Consider the following 27,817-nt stretch of genomic DNA (forward strand, 5'->3'; position numbering starts at 1 on the left):
CTCAAATGACTGATATACAGTAGTTCTACTACAGAATGGCTTGAAATCATCAGATGTAACAATATTGTGAGGAGCTTCCAAACAAATGTTCTCTGTGTGAATGGTAAACAAATAGAAAAAGAGTAACTTTAAAATGTCTTCATTTATCTCAGTCTATTCATCTGCAACACGTCCATAGAGCAAACAGTGTGTAAACATGCATTTTATCTATGTGAAGAATGTCCATTATTGTGCACTCTGTCTAGCTATAAAGGTCATACTGCCAACAGACCAGGTGCAAGAGGAATCTCAGACATTCACAAATGATTGACGATGCTGAAATGTGAATGACTGACTTACTCTAGGAAGACAACTTTTCAGTCAAAATAAATCCATTATAGCTCTATAAATTACTCCCTTCAACACAAAAGCAATTACAGTACTTATTCTTATTATGTTCCTTCATTCCTTCTGTGCTACTGACACATCAGTTCTTTGTACCACATTAACGTGTTTCCTGAATAAAAAGCAGAGAAATTCCACAATGCCCAGGTTAGAAAATGAACCCGGCTTCCTAAAATGTAGTTAAATAATAATCTCACTTGGGTTGGACTATTAAGACCTTGCTCTCAGAGGTCAAATGTCCGTCAGTGGGCCTCAAGGCAGAAGTCTCAGCCCTTAACCACAGATCTAGGATCAGATCACCCTACACTAAATCCTAACCTTAACGATTATGGGGATGAAAAAAAATCGATTATGACCCTGGACCAGTAATTATTATAGGGCCAACTTCTACCACCTCCATTGAACAGGTGGCTGGTTGGTCCACCGAGTCCGACCACCACTGGCCTCCTGTGAGGAAACAGAGAGAGAGAGATCCCCATTGACATTTCCCATTGTCTTTAGTCCTCTGATAGCTTCTCTTCTTACTCTCCCCTCCCACCAACCAGCTTGCAGAAAATAGAGTCATCTCTTTGGCACAGATCAGCAGGGGTGTCAAACTCCACCACCTTCCCAGAATGCATCACCAGCACCCTGTCGGAGTCCAAGATGGTGTTGATCCTGTTGACAGAGAAAATCAAGGTGTCAAATTACGTTATAAATGTACCATGAAAACTTAAGTTATGTATAATTCATTTAAATGTCTACTAAAGCACTTAAGATTATTATGTAAAGTTGTGTTCATCGAGTCATTTACCTATGGGCAATGGTGAGGACGGTCTTGTCTTGAAATGTCTCTCTGATTGTCTGTTGTAGCAGTTTGTCCGTCTTTTGGTCAACGCTGGCTGTAGCTTCGTCAATACACAGAATCTATAGAGAGGAAACAATGGTTGAGAAATAAAGCCATGTTAGTTTTTTATTTCACCTTTATTTAACGAGGTAGGCCAGCTGAGAACAAGTTCTCATTTACAACTGCGACCTGGCCAAGATAAAGCAGAGCAGTGCGACAAAAAACAACAGAGTTACACATGGAATAAACAAAAGTATAGTCAATAACAAAAGAAAATCTATATACAGTGTCTGCAAATGGAGTAAGGAGGTAAGGCAATAAATAGGCCATAGTAGCGAAGTAATTACAATTTAGCAAATTAACACTGGAGTGATAGATGTGCAAGTAGAAATACTGGTGTGCAAAAGAGCAAAAAAAGTAAATAAAAACAATATGGGGATGAGGGAGGTAGTTGGATGGGCTATTTACAGATGGGCTGTGTACAGCTGCAGCGATCAGTGAGCTGCTCAGATAGCTGATGCTTGAAGTTAGTGAGGGAGAAGTCTCCAACTTCAGCAATTTTTGTAATTCGTTCCAGTCATTGGCTGCAGAGACCTGGAAGGAAAGGTGGCCAAAGGAAGTGCTGGCTTTGGGGATGACCAGTGAGATACCTGCTGGAGCGCGTGCTATGGGTGGATGTTGTTATCGTGACCAGTGAGCTAAGATAAGGCAGAGCTTTACCTAGTAAAGACTTATAGATGACCTGGAGCCAGTGGGTCTGGCGACGAATATGTAGCGAGGGCCAGCCGACGAGAGCATACAGGTCGCAATGGTGGGTGATATATGGGGCTTTGGTGACAAAACAGATGGCACTGTGATAGACTGCATCCAGTTTACTGAGTAGAGTGTTGGAGACTATTTTGTAAATGACATCGCCGAAGTCGAGCATTGGTAGGATAGTCAGTTTTACGAGGGTATGTTTGGCAGTGTGAGTGAAGGAGGCTTTATTGCGGAATAGGAAGCCGATTCTAGATTTAATTTGGGATTGGAGATGCTTAATGAGTCTGGAAGGATTGTTTACAGTCTAGCCAGACACCTAGGTATTTTTAGTTGTCCACATATTCTAAGTCAGAACCATCCAGAGTAGTGATGCTAGTCGGGCAGGCGGATGCGGGCAGCGATCGGTTGAAGAGCATGCATTTAGTTTTACTAGCGTTTAAGAGCAGTTGGAGGCCACGGAATGAGTGTTGTATGGCATTGAAGCTCGTTTGGAGGTTTGTTGACACAGTGTCCAAAGAAGGGCCAGATGTATACAGAATGGTGTCGTCTGCGTAGAGGTAGATCAAGGAATCACCCGCAGCAAGAGCAACATCATTGATATATACAGAGAAAAGAGTTGGCCCGAGAATTGAACCCTGTGGTACCCCCATAGAGACTGCCAGAGATCCGGACAACAGGCGCTCCGATTTTACACACTGAACTCTATCTGAGAAGTAGTTGGTGAACCAGGCGAGGCAGTCATTTGAGAAACCAAGGCTGTTGAATCTGCCGATAAGAATACGGTGATTGACAGAGTCGAAAGCATTGGCCAGGTCGATGAAGACGGCTGCCCAGTACTGTCTTTTATTGATGGCAGTTATGATATCGTTTAGTACCTTGAGCGTGGTTGAGGTGCACCCGTGACCAGCTCGGAAACCGGATTGCACAGCGGAGAAGGTACGGTGGGATTCAAAATGGTCAGTGATCTATTTGTTAACTTGACTTTCGAAGACTTTGGAAAGAAAGAGCAGGATGGATATAGGTCTGTAACAGTTTGGGTCTAAAGTGTCACCGCCTTTGAAGAGGGGGATGACCGCGGCAGCTTTCCAATCTTTAGGAATCTCTGACGATACAAAAAGAGAGGTTGAACAGACTAGTAATAGGGGTTGCAACAATGGTGGCAGATAATTTTAGGAAGAGAGTGTCCAGATTGTCTAGCCCAGCTGATTGTCTAGTAATTGATATGGATGGTTGAATTCAAAGCCATGATAGTACTTGGTATGGATGGATAAATTCAAAGCCATGTTAGTAATCAATATGGATGGATGGTGTGGGCTGGTTCTTACATTAGCTTCAGTCAGCAGAGCCCTGGCCAGACACAGCAGCTGTCTCTGTCCCAAAGAGAGAGACTTGCCCCGCTCTCCCACCTCAGCACCAAGACCACCTAAGATACACAGATGTTAGTGAGGACACCTGACCGATATCTTACAGACAGAAACATGAACTAATTACTACCGTCACTCTCTTCCTTCCTTGTTCTTTCACTCTCACTTGGTTTGATACCAAACGTGAAAGTAGAATTAATGTCTTACAGGTACTAAACATGCTATGTTTTTTTTTAATGGGTCTAATCTAGGGCTGTGGCGGTCATGACATTTTGTGATTGTAAAGCAAATATCTGCCGGTCTCACGGTAATTGACCGTTAATTAACAAACACATTTGGCATCTCCTGGCTTCCACACTGATGCAGACCTTTGGAACCTCTACATTTTAAAAAGTCTAATAAACCTATGTAATATAACCTACACCATCACAATAAATCCATTATTTATTTTAGACAGGTCTAAAGAAACATGATATGAAGAAAATGCAGTCTATTTAAGAAGAACAGAAACGCATACTCTGAGTTGTCGTTATGTTAGGCCCTGATCTGGCTTTGCCATATGGCTGTGGGCGACACTAGTTCAATTAGCAGACAAGATTTGCTTAGAATTCAGTGGCATTATTTTATAGTGTGAAGAATACAATTCAAAAAGAATACATACAGTATTTAGGTTGGAGTCATTAAAACTAGTTTTTTCCACCACTCCACAAATTTCCTGTTAACAAACTATAGGTTTGGCAAGTCGGTTAGAACAGATTATTTCACTGTATCACAATTCCAGTGAGTCAGAAGTTTACAAACACTAAATTGACTGTGCCTTTAAACAGCTTGGGAAAATTCCAGAAAATTATGCCATGGCTTTAGAAGCTTCTGATAGGCTAATTGACGCATTCTGTCTCCTAGAGATGAACGTACTTTGGTGCGAAAAGGGCAAATCAATCCCAGAATGACATCAAAGGACCCTGTGAAGATGCTGGAGGAAACAGGCACAAAAGTATCTTTATCCACAGTAAAACGAGTCCTAGACATAACCTGAAAGGCCGCTCAGCAAGGAAGAAGTCACTGCTCCAAAACCACCATACAAAAGCCAGACTACGGTTTGCAACTGCACATGGGGAAACAAGATCGTGCTTTTTGGAGAAATGTCCTCTGGTCTGATGAAACAAAAATAGAACTGTTTGGCCATAATGACCATTGCTATGTTTGGAGGAAAAAGGGGGAGGCTTGCAAGCCGAAGAAAACCATCCCAACCGTGGCGCACGGGGGTGGCAGCATCATGTTGTGGGGGTGCTTTGCTGCAGGAGGGACTGGTGCACTTCACAAAATAGATGGCATCATGAGGACGGAAAATTATGTGGATATATTGAAGAAACATCTCAAGACATCAGTCAGGAAGTTAAAGCTTGTTTGCAAAATGGGTCTTCCAAATGGACAATGACCAAGCATACTTCCAAATTTGTGGAAAATGGCTTAAGGACAACAAAGTCAAGGTATTGGAGTGGCCATCACAAAGCCCTGACCTCAATCCTTTAGAAAATGTGTGGGCAGAACTGAAAAAGTATATGCGAGCAAGGAGGCCAACAAACCTGAGTCAGTTACACCAGCTCTGTCAGGAGGAATGGGACAATTCACCCACCATATTGTGGGAAGCTTGTGGAAGGCTACCCGAAACGTTTGACCCAAGTTAAACAATTTAAAGGCAATGCTTCCCGAATACTAATTGAGTGTAAGTAAACTTCTGACCCACTGGGAATGTGATGAAAGAAATAAAAGCTGAAATATATCACTCTATTATTATTCTGACAGTTCACATTCTTAAAATAAAGTGGTGATCCTAACCGACCTAAGATAGGGAATTTTTACTTGGATTTAAATGTCAGGAATTGTGAAGTTTAAATGTACAGTGAGGGAAAAAAGTATTTGATCCCCTGCTTATTTTGTACGTTTGCCCACTGACAAAGAAATGATCCGTCTATAATTTTAAATGGTAGGTTTATTTGAACAGTGAGACAGAATAACAAATAAATCCAGAAAAACGCAGGTCAAAAATGTTATAAATTGATTTGCATTTTAATGAGGGAAATAAGTATTTGACCCCTCTGCAAAACATGACTTAGTACTTGGTGGCAAAACATTTGTTGGCAATCAGAGGTCAGACGTTTCTTGTAGTTGGCCACCAGGTTTGCACACATCCCACTCCTCTTTGCAGATCTTCTCCAAGTCATTAAGGTTTTGAGGCTTACGTTTGGCAACTCGAACCTTCAGCTCCCTCCACAGACTTTCTATGGGATTAAGGTCTGGAGACTGGCTAGGCCACTCCAGGAGATTAATGTGCTTCTTCTTGAGCCACGCCTTTGTTGCCTTGGCCGTGTATTTTGGGTCATTGTCATGCTGGAATACCCATTCACGACCCATTTTCAATGCCCTGGCTGAGGGAAGGAGGTTCTCACCCAAGATTTCATGATACATGGCCCCGTCCACCGTCCCTTTGATGCGGTGAAGTTGTCCTGTTCTCTTAGCAGAAAAACAGCCCCAAAGCATAATGTTTCCACCTCCATGTTTGACAATGGGGATGGTGTTCTTGGGGTCATAGGCAGCATTCCTCCTCCTCCAAACATGGCGAGTTGAGTTGATGCCAAAGAGCTTCATTTTGATCTCATCTGACCACAACACTTTCATCCAGTTGTCCTCTGAATCATTCAGATGTTCATTGGTAAACTTCAGACGGGCATGTACAGCGGGGCAAAAAAGTGTTTCGTCAGCCACCAATTGTGCAAGTTCTCCCACTTAAAGATGAGAGGCCTGTAATTTTCATCATAGGTGCACTTCAACTATGACAGACAAAATGAGAAAAAAAATCCAGAAAATCACATTGTAGGATTTTTTATAAATTAATTTGCAAATTATGGTGGAAAATAACTATTTGGTTGGTCACCTATAAACAAGCAAGATTTCTGGCTCTCACAGACCTGTAACTTCTTCTTTAAGAGGCTCCTCTGTCCTCCACTCGTTACCTGTATTAATGGCACCTGTTTGAACTTGTTATCAGTATAAAAGACACCTGTCCACAACCTCAAACAGTCACACTCCAAACTCCACTATGGCCAAGACCAAAGAGCTGTCAAAGGACACCAGAAACCAAATTGTAGACCTGCACCAGGCTGGGAAGACTGAATCTGCAATAGGTAAGCAGCTTGGTTTGAAGAAATCAACTGTGGGAGCAATTATTAGGAAATGGAAGACATACAAGACCACTGATAATGTCCCTCGATCTGGGGCTCCATGCAAAAATCCCAGAACCACACGGGGGGACCTAGTGAATGACCTGCATAGAGCTGGGACCAAAGTAACAAAGCCTACCATCAGTAACACACTACGCCGCCAGGGACTCAAATCCTGTAGTACCAGACGTGTCCCCCTGCTTAAGCCAGTACATGTCCAGGCCCGTCTGAAGTTTGCTAGAGAGCATTTGGATGATCCAGAAGAAGATTGGGAGAATTTCATCTGACCATATGACACCAAAATATAACTTTTTGGTAAAAACTCAACTCGTCGTGTTTGGAGGACAAAGAATGCTGAGTTGCATCCAAAGAACACCATACCTACTGTGAAGCATGGGGGTGGAAACATCATGCTTTGGAGCTGTTTTTCTGCAAAGGGACCAGGACGACTGATGCGTGTAAAGGAAAGAATGAATGGGGCCATGTATCGTGTGATTGAGTGAAAACCTCCTTCCATCAGCAAGGGCATTGAAGATGAAACGTGGCTGGGTCTTTCAGCATGACAATGATCCCAAATACACCGCCCAAGCAACGAAGGAGTGGCTTCGTAAGAAGCATTTCAAGGTCCTGGAGTGGCCTAGCCAGTCTCCAGATCTCAACCCCATAGAAAATCTTTGGAGGGAGTTGAAAGTCCGTGTTTCCCAGCAACAGCTTCAAAACATCACTGACCTAGAGGAGAGCTGCATGGAGGAATGGGCCAAAATACCAGCAACAGTGTGTGAAAACCTTGAAGACTTACAGAAAACGTTTGACCTCTCTCATTGCCAACAAAGGGTATATAACAAAGTATTGAGATAAACTTTTGTTATTGACCAAATACTTATTTTCCACCATAATTTGCAAATAAATTCAATAAAAATCCTACAATGTGATTTTCTGGATTTTTTTTCTTCTCATTTTGTCTGTCATAGTTGAAGTGTACCTATGATGAAAATTAAAGGCCTCTCTCATCTTTTTAAGTGGGAGAACTTGCACAATTGGTGGCTGACTAAATACTTTTTTGCCCCACTGTCTGTATATGTGCTTTCTTGAGCAGGGGGACCTTGCGGGCGCTGCAGGATTTCAGTCCTTCACGGCGTAGTGTGTTACCAATTGTTTTCTTGGTGACTATGGTCCCAGCTGCCTTGAGATCATTCACAAGATCCTCCCCGTGTAGTCCTGGGCTGATTCCTCACCGTTCTCATGATCATTGCAACTCCACGAGGTGAGATCTTGCATAGAGCCCCATGCCGAGGGAGATTGACAGTTCTTTTGTATTTCTTCCATTTGCGAATAATCACACCAACTGTTGTCACCTTCTCACCAAGCTGCTTGGCGATGGTCTTGTAGCCCATTCCAGCCTTGTGTAGGTCTACAATCTTGTTCCTGACATCCTTGGAGAGCTCTTGGGTCTTGGCCATGGTGGAGAGTTTGGAATCTGATTGATTGATTGCTTCTGTGGACAGGTGTCTTTTATACAGGTAACAAACTGAGATTAGGAGCACTCCCTTTAAGAGTGTGCTCCTAATCTCAGCTCGTTATCTGTATTAAAGACACCTGGGAGCCAGAAATCTTTCTGATTGAGAGGGGGTCAAATACTTATTTCCCTCATTAAAATGCAAATCAATTTATAACATTTGTGACATGCGGTTTTCTGAATTTTGTTGTTGTTATTCTGAATCTCACTGTTCAAATAAACCTACCATTAAAATTATAGACTGATCATTTCTTTGTCAGTGGACAAAAGTACAAAATCAGCAGGGGATCAAATACTTTTTCCCCTCACTGTATTTGGCTAAGGTATATGTAAACTTCCGACTTCAACTGTAGCTGAATAAAATAGAAAGGATGCTTTCACCAAACAATTTCTGAGGGAGTGCGCTATTCTGTGTTGAGGGGTTAAAGAAATACACAATTTTAGTTGTGATACAAACTTTGGGCTACATGTTTTGATTTGTAATACAATCTAAGGCTGCAAGATGCGAGTAAGGAAGATTTGAAAAAAGTTGCATGAAAGGCATGAGCTCTGCTTTGTTGCTTGCACAGGCTGCACACACTTCATCAGTCTCTCATTCACAATTTGACAAGCACTTGATAATGCCTCAAATTTCCCGGTGGCATCCCCCTAGTGTGGCCGTAATGCCCCCTTAAAAAAACAATGCCTTTCTACGGCCAGTGGCAGTTGTGCGCTTGGTCTGAATATACAGTGCATTCGTAAAGTATTCAGACCCCTTCACTTTTTCCACATTTTGTTACATTACAGCCTTATTCTAAAATGGATTAAATTAATTTTGTTCCTCATCAATCTACACACAATGACAAAGTGAAAACAGGGTTTTAGCATATTTATTACAAATAAAAAACCTTTTAAAAGCAATGAGGCTGATCATTGACTACAGATCAGAACATGTAGCTTAAAATGTTGATAAACATTGGGCTATTTCTTCACATTATAAGCACGAATGTTCCAAAATGCAATCAATTAGCAGGAAAACGCAATTCGCAAAAGTGAGCATAAATGCGATTATGCATGCAATTCTTTATTATAAAGGTGTATTTTTATGGTGAAAATTATTTCCCCCAAATTTGAAACTCGCGTGCCGCCTATGTATGCACGTTAGGCTCTACACCGGTCATTAAGCAGATTAATGTGCTTAATTTTAAGAAGTTATTTGGCCACTTTAGTTGTGATTCAAACCTTATCAAAACATATAGGCCTATGGGCTTGGCTACATTAGGTGTTTCCTGCCTTAATGCACACAAGCGGCATCATTCACAATTGATAATATATCATTCACAAGTGATAGGCTAATCATGTCACCCATTAGACTATTCTCAAATCAAATCAAACTGTCACATGCGCAGAATACAACAAGTGTAGACTTTACCGTGAAATGCTTACTTACAAGCCCTTAACCAACAGTGCAGTTCAAGAAGAAGAAAATATTTACCAAGTAGACTAAAATAAAAAGTAATAATGAAAAGTAACACAATAAGAATAACATAACGAGGCTATATACAGGGGGCACCGGTACCGAGTCAGTGTGCGGGGGGTCAGGCTAGTTGAGGTAAACAAATGGAGGGGGGTTAATGTAAATTGTTTGGTGGTAATTTCATGAATTGTTCAGCAGTCTTATGGCTTGGGGTTAGAAGCTGTTGAGGAGCCTTTTGGTCCTAGACTTGGTGCTACAGTACCTCTTGCCGTAGCAGAGAAAACAGTCTATAACTTGGGTGACTGGAGTTTCTGACAATTCTATGGGCTTTCCTCTGACACCACCTATTATATAGGTCCTGGATGGCAGGAAGCTTGGCCCCAGTGATGTACTGGGCCGTTCGCACTACCTTCTGTAGCGCCTTACGGTCAGATGCCAAGCAGTTGCCATACCAGGCGGTGATGCAACCGGTCAGGATGCTCTCGATGGTGCAGCTGTAAAACCTTTTCAGGATCTGGGGACCCATGCAAAATCTTTTCAGTCTCCTGAGGGGGTAAAGGTTTTGTCGTGCCCTCTTCACGACTGTCTTGGTATGTTTGGACCATGATAGTTCGTTGGTGATGTGGACACCAAGGAACAAGAAACTCTCGACCCGCTCCACTACAGACCCGTCGATGTTAATGGGGGCCTGTTCGGGCCGCCTTTTCCTGTAGTCCACGATCAGCTCCTTTGTCTTGCTCACATTGAGAGGTTGTTGTCCTGGCACCACACTGCCAGTTCTCTGACCACCGCCATATAGGACGTCTCATCGTTGTCGGTGATCAGGCCTATCACTGTTGTGTCGTCAGAAAACTTGATGGTATTGGAGTTGTATTTGGCCACACAGTCGTGGGTGAACAGGGAATACAGGAGGGGACTAAGTACACACACCTGAGCGGCCCCAGTGTTAAGGATCAGCGTGGCAGACGTGTTGTTGCCTACTCGTACCACCTGGAGGCGGCCCGTCAGGAAATCCCGGATCCAGTTGCAGAGGGAGGTGTTTAGTCCCAGAGTCCTTAGCTTAGTGATGAGCTTCGTGGACACTATGGTGTTGAACACTGAGCTGTAGTCATTGAACAGCATTCTCACATAGGTGTTCCTTTTGTCCAGGTGAGAAAGGTCAGTGTGGAGTGTGATTGAGATTGCGTCATCTATGGATCTGTTGGGGCGGTATGCGAATTGGAATGGGTCTAGGGTGTCCGGGAGGATGCTGTCGATGTGAACCATGACCACCCTTTCAAAGCTCTTCATGGCTACTGACGTGAGTGCCACGGGGTGGTAATCCTTTAGGCAGGTTACCTTTGCTTCCTTAGGCACAGGGACTATGGTGGTCTGCTTGAATCTATGCACTTAAATAGCAAATGAAGGAAACCTTTCCCGTGATTAATTTTAATGCCAGCCAGGGAGGCTATACTTCTGTTTTAAAGCAAAGCAATGTGTTTAATATTAGGGAAGCCTAGCTTACAGAAAGCTGATGGGATCCTCCTCTTTTTAATAGAGGCCATCAAAACACTGTTCTCTCCCACAATTTCATATCCTATAGAAATGTTGCGCAACATGAGTTCATGAAGTGTTTGATTTGATTTCTGATTACATTTGCATTGCTGTCAGAGTGATTAGAAGGACAATAGAGTGCTGAGTACCAGGCAGTTAGAAAGTTTGGTAGGCTACTAATGACCATCAGCAGCATCAGAGCTTGGAGAAGCCTAGTTACCATGACTAAACGGTCACGTGGAATTTGACTGCCTTCATGACTCGTGACTGCCGGTGTGGCATATGGTCACTAACAGCCCTAGTCTAATCATAGAATGACATATAGATGGATATATTACATATAGAATCGCTATTAATGTCATATGATCGCCGTGTCATAACTTTTATCATGTATTAACTTTTAATGTGGCATAAAAACAACCAGTCATTAAGTTTTCACTTGATTGTGAAACAATCACTTCAAAAGGCACTCCTTTTAGCTACCCACGCATGTTTGTCCACTCACAAAATAATTCCAGCATCCAGTGCACCCGCAATTTTCTGAATGGAAAGACAAATCTGTTACAAAAAAACTAAAAGTGTAATGACATTCAGCGATTGTCATTAGGCCCACTACTCTTGTAGCCCGAATTGATGCATCCAATGCTGTACGTGCGCATCTGTCACTTATCTCCACCTTCGCAACATTTTTGTGTTCTCTTCGAACCACAGCACAATTTGAAGGGTATGCGGACCGATTTTAAGTCAACTCGCTCATTTTCATGCAGCTGACATGTGGTAATGTTAAATAATGGTGTCATTGCATATAGTTTTCTTGGCATTTCCTTTTAATTATTGCAATGGGCAACGTTTTACCAGGACGGCATTCCACCACTAATTATTTTGTCGGGACATGTTACCGGAATGTACCGGCTTACTTTCACCCATGTTTGACACCCCTCTTCTCTCCATTGGTCTCTCATTCTGTTTGTCTGTTTAATTCAACTACTCCTCCCATTTCTTATCCGCTATATCACCCTTTCATTTGCATGCTTTTTCATCATCCATCTCCCTTCTATCACCATCACAATCTCCCTCCTCTATTGTCCTCAATCCTCTCCCACCCTCCCGCTTTCTCACCGATGCGGTTGATGACAGGGCTGAGGTGACAGTGTTCCAGGACCTCCAGTAGCCGGGGGTCAGGGTGACGTCCACATGGGTCCAGGTTCTCCCTCACTGTCCCGCTGAACAGGAATGGGTCCTGGGGGATAATGGCCAGTTTGGACCTGCAGGGGGAGCCACAAATACAGTGTGAAATATTGATCTGTCAACTACTCTAGATTCATGAATGAATGAAGGAACACAGATTTCTTATATTTCAAAATATGCAGACGTGCACGATGAATGTCGTCACCTATAAAGGGCTTTTATTACAGATGCACAGATCACCATCCAAGTACACAATAATGTTGAGTCTAGCAGTTGGAAAAGTACAAAAAACATTCAAATCTATTATCATCATATCACCACCATATTCATCAACATCATCTCTTAATCCTCTCACCTGAGCTGGGCCAGTCCCACCTGTCTGGTGTCCACTCCATCCAGTAAGATCTGACCCTGGTTCAGCTCCACCATGCGGAAGAGGGCCAGGAACAGGGTGGACTTTCCTGAGCCCGTCCGGCCCACCACCCCCACCTTCTCCCCAGGCCGGACCACCAGGCTCACCCCATCCAGGGCGTTGGGCAGCCCCTCTCTGTAGGACAGCACGGCCCCACGGAACTCCACCCAACCCTGCTCCGGCCACGAGGTGGGCACCTATGGTAAAGACGGAAGTAGATGGGTCCTCAGTCATTTAACAAATGTACTTGTTTTCTATTCCCCTGAGTGGCCACTTCAGTAAGAAGTAACTGACCAGGCTAAAAGACCCAAAAAACTTGAACAAATAGATTTAGTAATTTTAGAAATAACATCTATCCAACACCTCATAAAGACAGCCACTGAAAACCTGCCACATAAACTTCTAAAGGTCTACAGAGTGGTGTACACTTCTGACATAGAAAAAAATGAATTATGAAACCTCTTCAATGAGGTGCAGCTGAGTGGTATGCTATAAGACACACGCCCTCACAGGACTCCTCACCTGTGGGTTGCTGTGTTGTGGCTCAGTGGGCAGGGTGGTGGAGTACTCCTCGGTGCGCTCCACACTCACCAGCTGCAACTCTGTCTGGGTGAAGCTGAAGATGAGGCTTGACAGCAGGCCTGTGATGGACAGAGCATAGGACAGGGACAGACCCACCAGACCTGGCAGGGAGAACACCCATAGGACAAACAGTCATTATTAAGGCCAAGACACAGCAAACAGGACATGTCTAGAGTATACTCAATACAAAACAATATTGCCCTCAGAACAGCCTCAATTCGTCAGGGAATGGACTCTACAAGGTGTCAAAAGTGTTCCACAGGGATGCTGACCCATGTTGACACCAATGCTTTCCACAGTTGTGTCAAGTTGGCTGGATGTCTTTTGGGTGGTGGACCATTCTTGATATACACAGGAAACTGTTGCGCGTGGAAAAACCCAGCAGTGTTGCAGTTCTTGACACAAACTGTGCGCCTGGCACCTACTACAAAATATTTTGTCTTACCCATTCACCCTCTGAATGGCACATACACAATCCATGTCTCCATTTTCTCAAGGCTTAAAAATCAATTAACCTGTCTCCTCCCCTTCATCTACACTGATTGAAGTTGATTTAACAAGTAACATCAATAAGGGATCATAGCTTTCACCTGGATTCACCTGTTCAGACGATGTCATGGAAAGAGGTGTTCTTAATGTTTTGTACACTCAGTGTACATATACTGATACCATTTCTAAATTCTCCTCTACACCAGCCTCAACAACTAGTAGACATAAACAGTGTAATCTGAGTCAAGGCCTGTGTTGTGCTAGGTCTGTGCTGACTATGGGACACATGCTAACACGCTAGCTGGCTGCTCACCTGAGTCGATGGATTTGAACTGGTGCTGGACGACGGCGATCACGCCGATGCCCGTCACCACGACGACGCCGATTATCTGCAGGCGGATGTCCAGCCACTGCATGGCGGCATTGCAAAGGAACAGACAGCGCTGGTTCTGCTCCAGGCGCCGCTCATTCTCCTCCTCGAATCTGGAACCACAACAGACAGAGAACATGAACCTCCTTCCACTCAAAGGTTACCTAATTCATGCATTGATAGCAATATTTCAACTGTAACCGCAGGCAGACAACTGTGTATTTATACTGAAATCCTATTCACTTATTTTTACATTTTCAAATATTACAGTAGTAGCCAGCACAAAAAACATGTTTCGGCTTGGACCTTGGACTGGTCCTAGAGAGGTACAGGTTAAGCAGGCTTTTGTGCCAGCTCAGCACTAACCGCTAACACCCCTGATTCAACTAGCCAAATCAAAGTTGGCAACCACAGATCTAGGTTGGCCTAAAACATCAATTCCTCATTCTAACTTTACCGTCCTCACCTGGAGGCACTGGAACTTGCTCGGATGGTACCCAGGCCACTCAGCGTCTCAGAGAAATGTGAATACACCGGCGAGAGGGTGAGGCTGCACAGACGCTTTAGGTCTCTGGATGTGTGTCGGTAGAAGCGCTGTGTGCAGTGGTAAAGCAGGCCCAGGGGAAGCAGGGGCACTAGGACCCAGGGCAGGCCGTAGCTCATCACTATCAGCATGCCCAGTAGGCCGAAGATGTTAGCCAGCAGGATGTTGAGGAAGAAAGGGAGAGTGTCGTCCACGCTGTACAGGTCGGAGGAGAAGCGGTTAAGGATGCGGCCCAGCGGTGTAGTGTCAAAGAAGGTAACTGTAGCCTGGATTGATATAGAGAGAGGCGGGTCAGGGGTAGTTAGGTGTGTTTGTACTCTATCATGGCAATGTAAATAGTACATTACAAACACGTGGATTAAGGTGGTCTAGCAGTCTAAACCGCTGACTCCCGATCACATATAGTGCTGCAGCATGGGACCAAAGCCTTTTCAGCCTAAAACTAGCTTTCCCACTGTCTCTCCTCTATCCAATAAAGCATTTTTGTTTAAGTACAAAAAAAGTATGTATAATAATTTAATATATGCCATATATAATATATATATATATATATATATATATATATATAAATATAAAAACATTTTTTACAAACAGTACCCAACACTAGAAATGTGTGGACACACAAGTACACTGTAAATTATTTGAAAGCATCAACTCTCACACAGTGGAGGCTGCTGAAGGGAGGACGGCTCATAATAATGGCTGGAATGGCGTCAATGGAGTGGTATAAACCACATGGAAACCACATCTTTGATGTGTTTGATATCATTCCATCGACTCCATTCCAGCCATTACTATGAGCCATCTTGCCCTCAACAGCCTCCACTGCTCTCACAGCATGAGTTGAACAATGAGAAGTTTTAAAAATTAATCATATTTATGCTACAAATTTAAAATACTGCCTTTGCATGATTGAAACCATGACCATGACTAAAACAGTTTCCCGAGGAGTCAACTTAACAGAAAAAGCTCACCTTGAGGACTGTGTCCAGCAGTCTGTTGTGGACAACCGATGCTGCACGGATGCCTCCATAGGCGAAGAGGAAGGCTCGGATGGCGGTGAAGATCGTGTTAGCCCCCGCAATGGAACCGTAAACCGTCAGATAGAACTTCACCTCTGAGCTTATGTTGGCGAAAGGTGTTGTTTCCATAATACTGACCGGGTGCCTGGAGAAAACATGCATTTTAATATGCAATTGCTTAATAAATCTTGTCATGCGTGTGTGCTGCATCATGGATGTCTGTGGGATTTGACACCTCCATGAAACCTAATCCTTTTACTGCACAATCTAAAATATGTAGAGGCTCTGTATATAAATGTATCTAAGTATGACTTAAAGCAGTGTGGAGTCGTAAGTGGATTATATAAGAGGAATCACACTGCACATTCTGAGTAATTGGAATTTTATCTAGGGTATCAGTGTTAACGTTGTAACAACCTCTAACTTACATTAGTCCTCCAGGAGAGAATAGCAGCAGATGTGGTGAGCTGTAGGCAGGCGTTAGAACACTCTGGGATGAACCATTGTTATTCAGGTTAGAGATCCAGTGGGACAGCCACCAGTCAGACACATTCTTAGAGGCTGAGGGACAAAGACAGCAAAATGTACAAAACATACACAAGCCTGCAAAGGCAACAGAAGTGTGATGTGATTAAGGAACCAGGTGGTCAGTGTACCTTGCATGAGGAGTAGGGACAGTAGGATGGAGACAGCCAAAGCCCCTCCTACCGCTCTCCAGTAGGCGTGGTAAACCTTCCAGGCCAGCCCGCCCACAGCCTTCTGCTCCTCCCCTGAGAGTGAAGACTCCACCTCTGCAAACAGCTCATTGGACGGACCCTGCTCCTCCTCTCGCTCAATAACATCTGATTCAAGTCAGAATGCATATAAAAACACCTGGCAATTTTTTCATACAATAGTCCACCACTCAATTCAAGATGTAGAAAGTAATTAAATGGAGCTTCGTTCCTCTGCATCAGTGATATTAGCACTGTGTCGCAAGCAATATATTCCCAAAACACAATGCTAAGAGACATTAATGACTACTGTTACCTTTCTCCTTTGCATTACTGTCATTCTTCCGGTTCTTGGGCACTGCTTCTACCAAAGGAAGGACCTCTTCAGGTGTACCTATTTAAATCAAATGAGTTTATTCAGACATTTAAATGTGTTAACACAGAAAAGTAATTCATTATTCCATTATCAATTGAAGAACATAAGGCCCAAGTTCACTACCAGTTTTAATAATTGTTCCATTGTCCATGAGAATCACCACATCAGCTTTGTCCACAAACTCTATGCGGTGGGTGCAAAGGATTCTGGTCTTGCTCCTGAGGATTCCCATGATGCATCTCTCCATGAGGTGATGGGCCACGTCAGTGTCTACTGCTGCCAGTGGATCGTCCAGGAGGAAAATGTCTTTCTCCTTGTGTGTTTAAAAGAGAGGGGGAGTATGCAGATGTGTGCAAGAGAGATAAAGACAAAGAGAGAGAAACCTTCAGTACAAAAAGCTAATCATTGAATGTTTTCTGCTATCCAAACTGGTAAAAGCTTGCTTGTTAAATCAAGTTGGAGATTCACTGTTCTAGATGGCTGTTGTGTTACCATGGAATCTGGTGAGGACTCTTACCATGTAAACAGCTCTGGCCAAGGCCAGGCGAGCTTTCTGTCCTCCACTCAGATTAACTCCATTCTCTCCCACCTCGGTCCTGTCCCCATTAGGCAGAATCTGGACAAACAAGACAATTCAGTCAAATACTTCCATATGCACTGAGTTTGGAATTTGTGTTTATAACATTCATTGGATATATCACAAATATATTAGGGGTTGTCAAGTAAAGCTTGTACTGGGTCAAAATAAAATGGAATGGGGGAGAAAGCTAGCATTGAGGTTGTCTGTGAGGATAAGAGAGATTGAAGCAGAGACAGAAACAAATAAAGAGAGTGAAAAAGAGAGATGCTGAGTCTCACATTGATGTCGTCTGTGAGAGCACAGGCCTCCACCACGGCCTGGTAGAAGGAACTGTTGTAGTCTCTGCCAAACAGGATGTTGTCCCGAACTGTTGCATGCTGGATCCACGGCTCCTGAGCGGCTAGTCCGAAACCATCCTCCCTGCCCTGGACGTATACAACACCTCCACGCCTACAGAGGGAAGTAATAACTCAATGATAGATCGAAAAAGGTCACTGAAATAAACAAAACAAATTTACTTGAGCTTTGTAAACTTAGTAAATGAGGCGATGAGCACTACCTGTTGAGTTCTCCAGTGATGGCTGCCAGTAACGAGCTCTTCCCAGAGCCCACCTTTCCCACCACAACAACTAGGGATCCCTGACGGACAAGAAAAAAAGCATTACAACATTGCAGTGATTAGATGGTAGACCCCATGATTTACACGCTGTATAGGTTACATAGTTTGTGATGCAGGGTACACACCTTAGTGATGGTGAGGTTGAGGCTATGGAGCATCAGACTTCCTTTGGTGGATTCAGTCTCAGAGCCTGTATCTCCCTCTGTGGGTTGGTCTGGCCCCCCAGGCCCCTGCCATGAGAATGTGCCCTGACTCATCACAATGGTGTCCTGGGGGTCCTCCGGGGCCACTGTAAGTTGGAGCCACAAAGTCAATGAAAAACATTCATACACATAATCGCATATCTCACTTTCATAGACAAGAGTTATTGAACATGTATTAATTGATATTGTATGTACAAGCAAAATGTACTTAATTTATGCTGCGCACTCACACACACACACCCACCATGACTGAAGTATGCATCGAGGTCCTGGTTGGGCAGCTTGAGGAAGCGTTGGATGCGGTCCAGGGACACCTTGGCCTCCAGGGTGCCGTTGAGGACCCAGGGGAAGCTGTTGAGGGGGAGAATCAGCATGCCCACTAGAGCCAAAGTGGTGAACACCTGCAATGGAGGAGGGGAAGTGTCCCTATTCGAATTAGTCTCATGTATCCACATCCTCATTGTGTTCCTGGGTATCAGCTAGTAGGTCTTTCAACAGTTAATAAGTCTCTTCCAATGTCCATTCTGGCATAGCCACCACTTGGAATGTTCTATCCGAAACATTACTTCATACAAGGTGGTATGCTAGTGAGGATATTGGAACAGATTGATTGCAAAATAGTTTGCTGACATTTAAAAGTGAAGCGCTCTAGTTTCACAAAATGAAACATGCCTACCTTGGCTGCAGTGAGCTCGTGGCCGAGCAGCACGTATGTGACGAAGGTGATGATAGATATGACTACGGGTAGAGCTCCCCAGGTGTACACACACAGAGCATCTAGGTACTTAATGGCCTTGAGGTGGGACAGCTCTTGCCTCCGACAATCTGCTATCTTCTGGGCAAAGTAGGCCCCCCAGTTGTAGAACTTGATGACTCGTATTCCAAAGAGGACCTCTGTCATTAGCTGGAAGGCAAGGACAGGGCAGACAGACGACATTGAATGAGTTCACATCTCACATCTGATATCGAAGTATTTTAATATAAAAGCTGTAGGACTAGGTCTACAAGAACCTGTATAGTATGTATGAAGTTGTATAATGCAATTACTACTTTATTACTACTTAATAGTACTACTCTAAACAATAAACATAGTGTCCATATTGATGTTTGCTATGGTTGGTGTGTTAAGATAAAAGTCAAAGATAGCCAAAGCCATAGAGAATTTCTCACCTTGACACGACTATCCTTATGTGTGAGCATGTGCTTGTTATTCTCCATGATCTTCGAGGCCAGCACCTTATTGAGCGGCACCAGCAGCAGAGCCACACCCAGTCCTCCTAGGAAGGCCACGCCCACCTGCAGGTAGAGCAGGTAGAGGGCAATAGAGAACTGGAAGGGCAGACTCCACATCTCGTGGAAACTGTTGAAGAAGTTGACCACGCGGTCCGTGTCCGTGCTCATGAAGTTGACCACCTCACCCAGGGTGAACCGCGCCGCCAAGCCACCGCCGTTGACCCGCAGTGCTTTGCCATAGATGGAGGAGACGAGGGCGGCGCGCGCCGAGAGGGAGACCTTCGAGACCTCAAAGACGAAGAGGTTCCGGATGAGGGCGGAGAATAAGGTGCTAAAGAAGAGGCCCGTGGCACACCAGGCCCCCCAGCTGATGGGGGCCCCCTTCTCCTCCATGTAGGTCACCAGGCTGCTGAGGAGCAGGGGCCCCGCAAAGCCCAGCATGTTGCCTGCTAGCTTCAGCACTCCAAGCAGGTAGTAGCGCAGCCCGAAGGCTTTGTGCAACACTTTTAACAGTCCTACCTCCTCCACTGCTATGCCAGATAGTTCCTCCTGGAGGGGTGAAGTCCATGTTCCATTCTGTAGGCTCCTGCTTGCAGGCCTGGGTGTAGTGTTCCCTCTCTGTGTTGCTGCCCGCTGTTGGCAGTCCTCCCAGCAGTGGAGGAAGTGTCGGCGCACTGTGCTAGTGCGCAGTCTCCGGGGAAGGAGATAGACGTCGCATGGCCTCTCCAGCTCCCCACGCCGCCCACGCCTCAGCAGAGGGTTCAACCACAGGTACAGCAGGCGGGAGATGCAGCCACTGCCATCCTCTGCCACCATCTCTCCCGTGTCCTGGTAGAAACTCTCTGGGATGAGGAGTGAGCTGTCTGCATCATTGACGGACATGGAGGTGTAACTCCATTCACCAACGCAGGGAGCAGCGAAGGCCAGGAGGTAGACCAGGAGAGGGAGTCCCCGGGCGGCTGCTAGCACCAGCCGGGCCACTCTAAGGGGCTCCGCCAGGTCCAGGTAGGTGGAATCCCGGGCGTAAGCCAGCAGGATGACCACCAGGTTAGGGATAGGCAACAGCACCAGCAGTAGTAACATAGAGGGACCCCTGGTTCTTCTATGGATGGACCTCTGCAGGACAAGCAGGGCCCCAAAGTGGACCAGCCAGGCTAGAACGGCACATCCATCAGCCAGGACGTCCAGGTACATGTCCCCCCGGTGGAGGAGGGCCACCAGGACTAAGTCCCCTACAAAGAGCAGGGCCACCAGTAGGGCCGAGGCCACCCTGAGGCCCCAGCCACACGGGGGAGAGGGCCGGAGGAGACAGCATCTGTGTAATGCAAAAATATAAAATGGTAGATGAGCTGTCTGAAATATGGCCTGGCTAGATATAATAACTGATAAAGATGCCGATCTACAGAATGGGATCCAGTACAGACATGAACTAGACATGAACTTACTGTTCTGGAGGTATGCATCTTTATTTTACCTAGGTGCAATATGGGGGCCTGTATTGCATGCTACTGTATGTGCTGTAGGATTAATAGTGGCCAGAATGTTCTAGCCTATGCCTTGTGATTTTGTGAGCGGCCTGACTGTGACCTAAAGTTACCTCTGAGCACTCAGGTAGACGGCACTGAAGACGGCCACCACAGCGTGAGCCAGGGCTCCCAGAACCAGCTGGTTAAAACAGGGGGTGATGGCTCCATCCCGCCACACTGGGAACGGGTCAAGGGTGTCCGTGTGGCACAGGCCAGAGATTAACTCACTGGGGCCAAAATCAGCCACCACACCTGTCCCCATTCTCCAAGCATCTGGGGAAAAGATATATACACAATTTACACTACTGTTCAAAAGTTTGTGGTCACTTAGAAATGTCCTTGTTTTTGAAAGAAAAGCACATTTTTTTGTCCATTAAAATAACATGAAATTGATCTGAAATACATTGTAGACGTTGTTAATGTTGTAAATAACTAGTAGCTGGAAACGGCAGATTTTTTATGGATTATCTACATAGACGTATAGTGGCCCATTATCAGCAACCATCACTCCTGTGTCCAATCGCACGTTGTGTTAGCTAATCCAAGTTGATCATTTTAAAAAGCTAATTGATCATTAGAAAACCCTTTGGCAATTATTTTAGCACAGCTGAAAACTGTTGTACTGATTAAAGAAGGAATAAACTGGCCTTCTTTAGAGTAGTTGAGTATCTGGAGCATCAGCATTTGTGGGTTTGATTACAGGCTCAAGATATCCAGAAACAAAGAACTTTATTCTGAAACTCGTCGGTCTATTCTTGTTCTGAGAAATTAAGGCTATTCTATGCGAGACATTGCCAAGAAACTGAAGATCTCGTACAACACTGTGTACTACTCCCTTCACAGAACAGCTCAAACTGTCTCTAACCAGAATAGAAAGAGTGGGAGGCCCCAGTGCACAACTGAGCAAGAGGACTACAGCACAGTTCTGTACTACCTAGCTATAGTTACACTACATATATAGCTAAATTATTTGTTTTAAGAAATGTGTTTGTCTCTCATTAAGCAGTCTACTGTCAACTCATTTGAAGCCCTCTATGATTCAGTTGCACATGGTTTAGCTAGCTAGCTGTCATATTCTACTGGTCAGCCACACTTGCTTGGGGGGAAAATGTGTAAACATTGGGATGAGACTGGCTAGCAAATCTCTCAACAGCAGCGTGTGTTATTGTTCGTCAAGTTAATTAAACATTGCCTTTTGCATGATATAAAGCGTATATATGGCAAGACTCTCTCTGCAACTTGGGATAAACACAATTGTCAATATAAAGTTAAATACCTGTTTACAGCTTTGGATTTATGGGAGAATGTAGCATTTGGTGGCGGAGCATCAGCAGTGTGACAACTTCCGGTGAAGAGACAGATATTTTTCTCCAAAGCGTATGGTGCGTTCGCAATTGTATACATCATGTATAAAGATTGGAATGAAAGTTACAATAACTTTCTAGATTAGAAATCCAAATTAAAAACATATTTTCGCCCAAAAAATTAACTAATGTAACAACATTTTTTAAATGATTTTTTAATTTTTTTATTTAACCTTTATTTAACCAGGTAGGCTAGTTGAGAACAAGTTCTCATTTACAACTGCGACCTGGCCAAGATAAAGCATAGCAGTGTGAACAGACAACAACACAGAGTTACACATGGAGTAAACAATAAACAAGTCACAACATATTAAAACACTTAGATTTTTCAGGCTACACCATAAATAGAACAATAAAACAATGTATGGTTATTAGTTACATTGAGCATAAAAGACACAGGATGCTTCTCTATATGGAATGTTGTTTAATTCCGTATCAGAAATACCAGTAAGAAAAGTCCTATAAAAGACAGGTATGTATGTATGTATGTATGTATGTATGTATGTATGTATGTATGTATGTATGTATGTATGTGTGTCTTTAAAATATGAATATATAATCACAAAGTTGAATAGTTTACAAATAATAAAATGTATTTATTTTTAAATGTAAGTAAACTGCAGGTGAACAGAATATTATTTGGTGACAGACATAGTCACAGGCTATCAATACTATGAAGGCCTACATTGAAAATAAGACATATTATTGGACAAGCTCTGCATTGTGTTTGGTTTGAGGTAGGCTATGTTGTATTATCTGTGTCTCTGTAGATGTGTGTGTGTCAATAAGTCGGATTCGATGGCAACTCTAACATACACAATTCCAAACCTGCACATCTCCTTGTTCCAGTATTGCGCCCCAGGTTTCTTCTTGCGGCCAAACAAACCGCAGAACCAGCCACAACACTTGTTTTTCTTGGGAGCCAGCTCCAGCCAGAAGAGGGGTCAGAGTTCCTGTGAACAAACAGAGCTTGTGAGCAGTGGTGTGTATTCATGAATGCCAAGGGAAGCCAGTCTTTCCCAAAACATTTACCAAGAAAAAAAACATAAAATAATTCATCTTTCATCTCTCTGTGTTTCATAATTTTCCTTCAAATCGCAAGAGGCTGAATATGCAGTATCTCCACTGAGAAAGCATCCACACGACCGAAACAGCGCCCCTCTGCCTCTGTACAGTATGTGTAGGCCATCTATCTGATGCTGTCTGGTCCAAAAGAGTATAACATTGTTGCCGGCTATAGCTTTGAACACAAGGGAAGCCAGCAAGCATTTGGCCTCCCTTGATAAAATTGTATATAAAATAATAGCCAATCAATAATAGCCTATTAAATTGAGTGCTTTCAACTGTAAATGGTCCTGGCACACTAAAAAAAGTGTCAATGGATGCCAGTTTGGATTTTCCTTCACTCTTATCAAATTGTATTGAGAGCATACTGTCATTTAAAGAAACAACTTGAATTGTTGCATTTTGGTGATATCATGCAAATTGCCATTTCCTATATTAGTCATGGATGGAGATAGGTATTTGGACTTGTGGTTTTACTTAATTCTCCGTACTGGCCAATGATTATAAAAGCGATTCTGATCCAACTATTAAGTCATACATTGTGCCCTTGGCCTGAGAGGATGGACGTTCAATATGTAGCTAGATGGTGAAGGCTAATGTTAGCTAGCTAACGTTGCCCATGAAAGGACGTAAGGCTAGCGAGCAAGCATTTTAGCCAGGTAGCATAGGACAATCAAAAATATAAGCATGTACTGTTTGACAGAGTGATAGACTGTTTTGTCAACACGAAAGAGAGAAGGATGGCATTGGCTGCAGCTCTGTATGGGACAGACAACATTCAAATTGACTGATATTATCAATGAGACAACACAGAATACAGTGTAGCTTACCTTCTCAACTGGGGTGAGGAGTTTTTTCCAGCACTTGCTTTCTCGATATGTAGGTCCATCTTGGTTTTTATCTGGGGTAAATGGTAATGTGACAACATAGGAACTGTTAGAACAGAAGTGCATTGTTATTGCCCAACATGTTAACAGCTGTGTACTCGAGGGGATGTCATTTATTTTTGCATGTATGTATTCATATTTGCTGACAATTATTATGACTAAATAAAAAATATTTGATCACATAAAAAAAGTAGCTGTGTCCTCAACATTGAATATTGTTGTGAAATTGTGAATGAAAAAACATTGTGGAATACAAGTAATTTACAAGAGACTAGGCCTGATTCTGAATGTACCACACCAACAGTAACAGTGTTCTTCTACCTGTATCATCCGGGGTGCTAGTCTCTCTCTTGACCGGGATGTTGATGCAGTATGGCCGGTCATCACCCTTCTTGGTTTCCTTGCGAAGATCAAGGTAGACGTCAGGTGAGCCATGATCTCACTGACCGCAATGTTGCATACCAGCAGAGATCGTCTGTCTGGATACAGCTGGGATTTACATCTTGCACATTGACAGAAGGTCTTGAAGTATTCCTTCCTAATGTAGAGTTTAATGTCTTCTAAGAATTTGGCCATATTGTCTGGCTCATTGTTGAGTTACTTCAGTGCCTAAGACTATACAGTGCCTCCAACACTCTACTCAGCAAATTGGATGCAGTCTATCACAGTGACATCCGTTTTGTCCCCAAAGCCCCATACACTACCCACCACTGCGACCTGTACTCTCTTGTTGGTTGGCCCTCGCTTCATACTCGTCGCCAAACCCACTGGCTACAGGTTATCTACAAGTCTCTGCTAGGTAAAGCCCTGCCTTATCTCAGCTCACTGGTCACCATAGCATCACCCACTCGTAGCACTCGCTCCAACAGGTATATCTCACTGGTCACCCCCAAAGGCAATTCCTACTTTGGTTGCCTTTCCTTCCAGTTCTCTGCTGCCAATGACTGGAACGAACTGCAAAAATCACTGAAGCTGGACACTCATATCTCCCTCACTAGCTTTAAGCGCCAGCTGTCAGAGCAGCTCACAGATCACTGCACCTGTACATAGATGGGCTGTTTACAGATGGGCTATATACCTCATCCCCTTACTGTATTTATTTATTTATCTTGCTCCTTTGCACCCCAGTATCTCTACTTGCACATTCATCTTCTGCACATCTACCATTCCAGTGTTTAATTGCTATATTGTAATTACTTCGCCACCATGGCCTATTTGTTGCCTTTAACATAGATGGGCTGTTTACAGATGGGCTATATACCTCATCCCCTTACTGTATTTATTTATTTATCTTGCTCCTTTGCACCCCAGTATCTCTACTTGCACATTCATCTTCTGCACATCTACCATTCCAGTGTTTAATTGGTATATTGTAACTACTTCGCCACCATGGCCTATTTGTTGCCTTAACTCCCTTATCTTACCTCATTTGCACTCAATGTATATAGACTTTTTGTTTTCTATTTTCTACTGTATTATTGACTGTATGTTTTGTTTATTCCATGTGTAACTCTGTGTTGTTGTATGTGTCGAATTGCTATGCTTTATCTTGGCCGGGTCGCAGTTGCAAATGAGAACTTGTTCTCAACTAGCCTAAATGGTTAAATAAAGGTGAAATAAAAAATATTAAAAAATACTCTTTGGTTTTGGTATTTCAATGCCTCATTCTGAACGTGGATATGTATGTGCTGGACCATATCATTGCAAAGTGGGATGTTATTACATTCGTAATAGTGCTTGAATGTGCATGAATCCTGGAACACACTTTCCTGTCAATAATAACAGGAACAATATCAAGGTTTGTCACCTTTGGTTTGTCCCTCTCTGCATCCTCCTGAGCCTGATCTTGTGGAGTCTTTCCACAATCCTTTGAAGTTGGTCTCTGATGTTACAACCTCTTCATAGTCATCCCCAACAAAATATTTGGGACGGATCCAGACCACATCTCTGACGGAGGAGTGAGGCAGAGTTACACGGTGGATGTATTCTAACTTGTCGCTGTCAGTCAAAGGAGGGAATTCCTCCTGGGGAGGGAACACCTTCTGGGACAGTGCCAGTTTCCCAACCTGAGAGCTGCACTAATGGAAAATGTCCTTCTTTAGGTCTTCAGGTAGGGCAACTGTAAAGAACTTCCTCTGCAAAGCCTCTTCGCAGCTCTTAGCTATTGGACACCGTGGGCTGCGGACTTGAAGCGGATAGGTGTCACTTGTACACCATCAAGATTCCCTCACAGATAGAATGGGGAATGGTGGAGATGACCGCTAGGTCCTTCATGGCCACAAGTTTTTATTTTTTAATTTTTTAATACTCGTGGTGCCAAACGTACAGTGCCTTGCAAAAGTATTCATCCCCCTTGGCGTTTTTCCTATTTTGTTGCATTACAACCTGTAATTTAAAATGATTTTTATTTGGATTTCATGTAATGGACATACACAAAATAGTCCAAACTGGTGAAATTACCTGTTTCAAAAAATTCAAAAAAAAAAAAAAAAAAAGTGTTGTGTGCATATGTATTCAGCCCCTTTACTTTGAAGCCCCTAAATAAGATCTGGTGCAACCAATTACCTTAAGAAGTCACATAATTAGTTAAATAAAGTCCACCTGTGTGCAATCTAAGTGTCACATAATCTGTCACATGATCTCTGTATATATACACCTGTTCTGAAAGGTCCCAGAGTCTGCAACACCACTAAGGTGCACCACCAAGCAAGCAGCACCATGAAGACCAAGGAGCTCTCCAAACAGGACAGGGACAAAGTTGTGGAGAAGTACAGATCAGTTGGGTTTAAAAAAAATACCATCAACTTTGAACATCCCACGGAGCACCGTTAAATCCATTAAGAATTTGGCACAACAACAAACCTGCCAGAGAGGGTTGCCCACCAAAACTCACGGACCAGGCAAGGAGGGGCATTAATCAGAGAGGCAACAAAGAGACAAAAGATAACCCTGAAGGAGCTCAAAAGCTCCACAGCGGAGATTGGAGTATCTGTCCATAGGGCCATTTTAAGCAGTACACTCCACAGAGCTGGCCTTTACAGAAGATTGGCCAGAAAAAAATTGCTTTAAGAAAATAATAAGCAAACACGTTTGGTGTTCGCCATAAGGCATGTGGGAGACTCCCCAAACATATGGAAGAAGGTACTCTGGTATGATGAGACTAATATTTAGATTTTTGGCCATCAAAGAAAACGCTATGTCTGGCACAAACCCAACACCTCTCACCACTTCGAGAATACCATCCCAGCATTATGCTGTGGGGATGTTTTTCATCAGCAGGACTGGGAAACGGGTCAGAATTGAAGGAATGATGGATGGTGCTAAGTACAGGGAAATTCTTGAGGGAAACCTGTTTCAGTCTTCCAGAGATTTAAGACTGGGACGAAGGTTCACCTTCCATCAGGACAATGACCCTAAGCATACTGCTAAAGCAACACTCAAGTGGTTTAAGGGGAAACATTTAAATGTCTTGGAATGGCCTAGTCAAAGCCCAGACATCTATCCAATTGAGAATCTGTGATATGACTTAAAGATTGATGTACACCAGCTGAATCCATCCAACTTGAAGGAGCTGGAGCAGTTTTG

General features: G+C 43.6%; 1 protein-coding gene across 2 annotated transcripts; it reads right to left on the reverse strand.

Moving 5' to 3' along the window:
• Positions 1 to 123: 123 nt before the first annotated feature.
• Positions 124 to 22,513, reverse strand: LOC110493604 (ATP-binding cassette sub-family C member 10). 2 transcript variants are annotated; one of them, XM_021567965.3, is made up of 22 exons: positions 22,193 to 22,513; positions 20,988 to 21,189; positions 19,328 to 20,705; positions 18,834 to 19,061; positions 18,402 to 18,558; positions 18,080 to 18,243; positions 17,895 to 17,974; positions 17,614 to 17,785; positions 17,273 to 17,371; positions 16,879 to 17,068; positions 16,696 to 16,773; positions 16,323 to 16,508; positions 16,095 to 16,227; positions 15,619 to 15,811; positions 14,567 to 14,910; positions 14,044 to 14,213; positions 13,182 to 13,342; positions 12,603 to 12,856; positions 12,179 to 12,324; positions 3,295 to 3,392; positions 1,178 to 1,290; positions 124 to 1,041 (listed from the first exon to the last, which is right to left on the reverse strand). In XM_021567965.3, the coding sequence occupies exons 2-22, from the start codon at positions 21,176 to 21,178 to the stop codon at positions 906 to 908; spliced, it is 4,671 nt and encodes a 1,556-aa protein (XP_021423640.3). In that variant the 5' UTR covers positions 21,179 to 21,189; positions 22,193 to 22,513; the 3' UTR covers positions 124 to 905. The 2 variants fall into 2 exon arrangements, 1 of the variants encoding a protein (XP_021423640.3); XR_002469176.3 differs by lacking the exon at positions 3,295 to 3,392.
• Positions 22,514 to 27,817: the final 5,304 nt, after the last annotated feature.

This window comes from Oncorhynchus mykiss, chromosome 17, assembly GCF_057628025.1.
Source record: "Oncorhynchus mykiss isolate SJ-2025 chromosome 17, ASM5762802v1, whole genome shotgun sequence".
NCBI lineage: Eukaryota > Metazoa > Chordata > Actinopteri > Salmoniformes > Salmonidae > Oncorhynchus > Oncorhynchus mykiss.

What these genes read in the sequence shown, in the direction of transcription:
- LOC110493604 (XM_021567965.3), bottom strand. Translation starts at nt 21,178, where the DNA reads ATGGGGACAGGTGTGGTGGCTGATTTTGGCCCCAGTGAGTTAATCTCT. An exon ending in CCCTGTCATCAACCGCATCG is followed by an intron (nt 3,393 to 12,178) that starts GTGAGAAAGCGG and finishes TGTGTATCTTAG; the next exon opens with GTGGTCTTGGTGCTGAGGTG. An exon ending in GTCCTCACCATTGCCCATAG is followed by an intron (nt 1,042 to 1,177) that starts GTAAATGACTCG and finishes CTCTGTCAACAG; the next exon opens with GATCAACACCATCTTGGACT.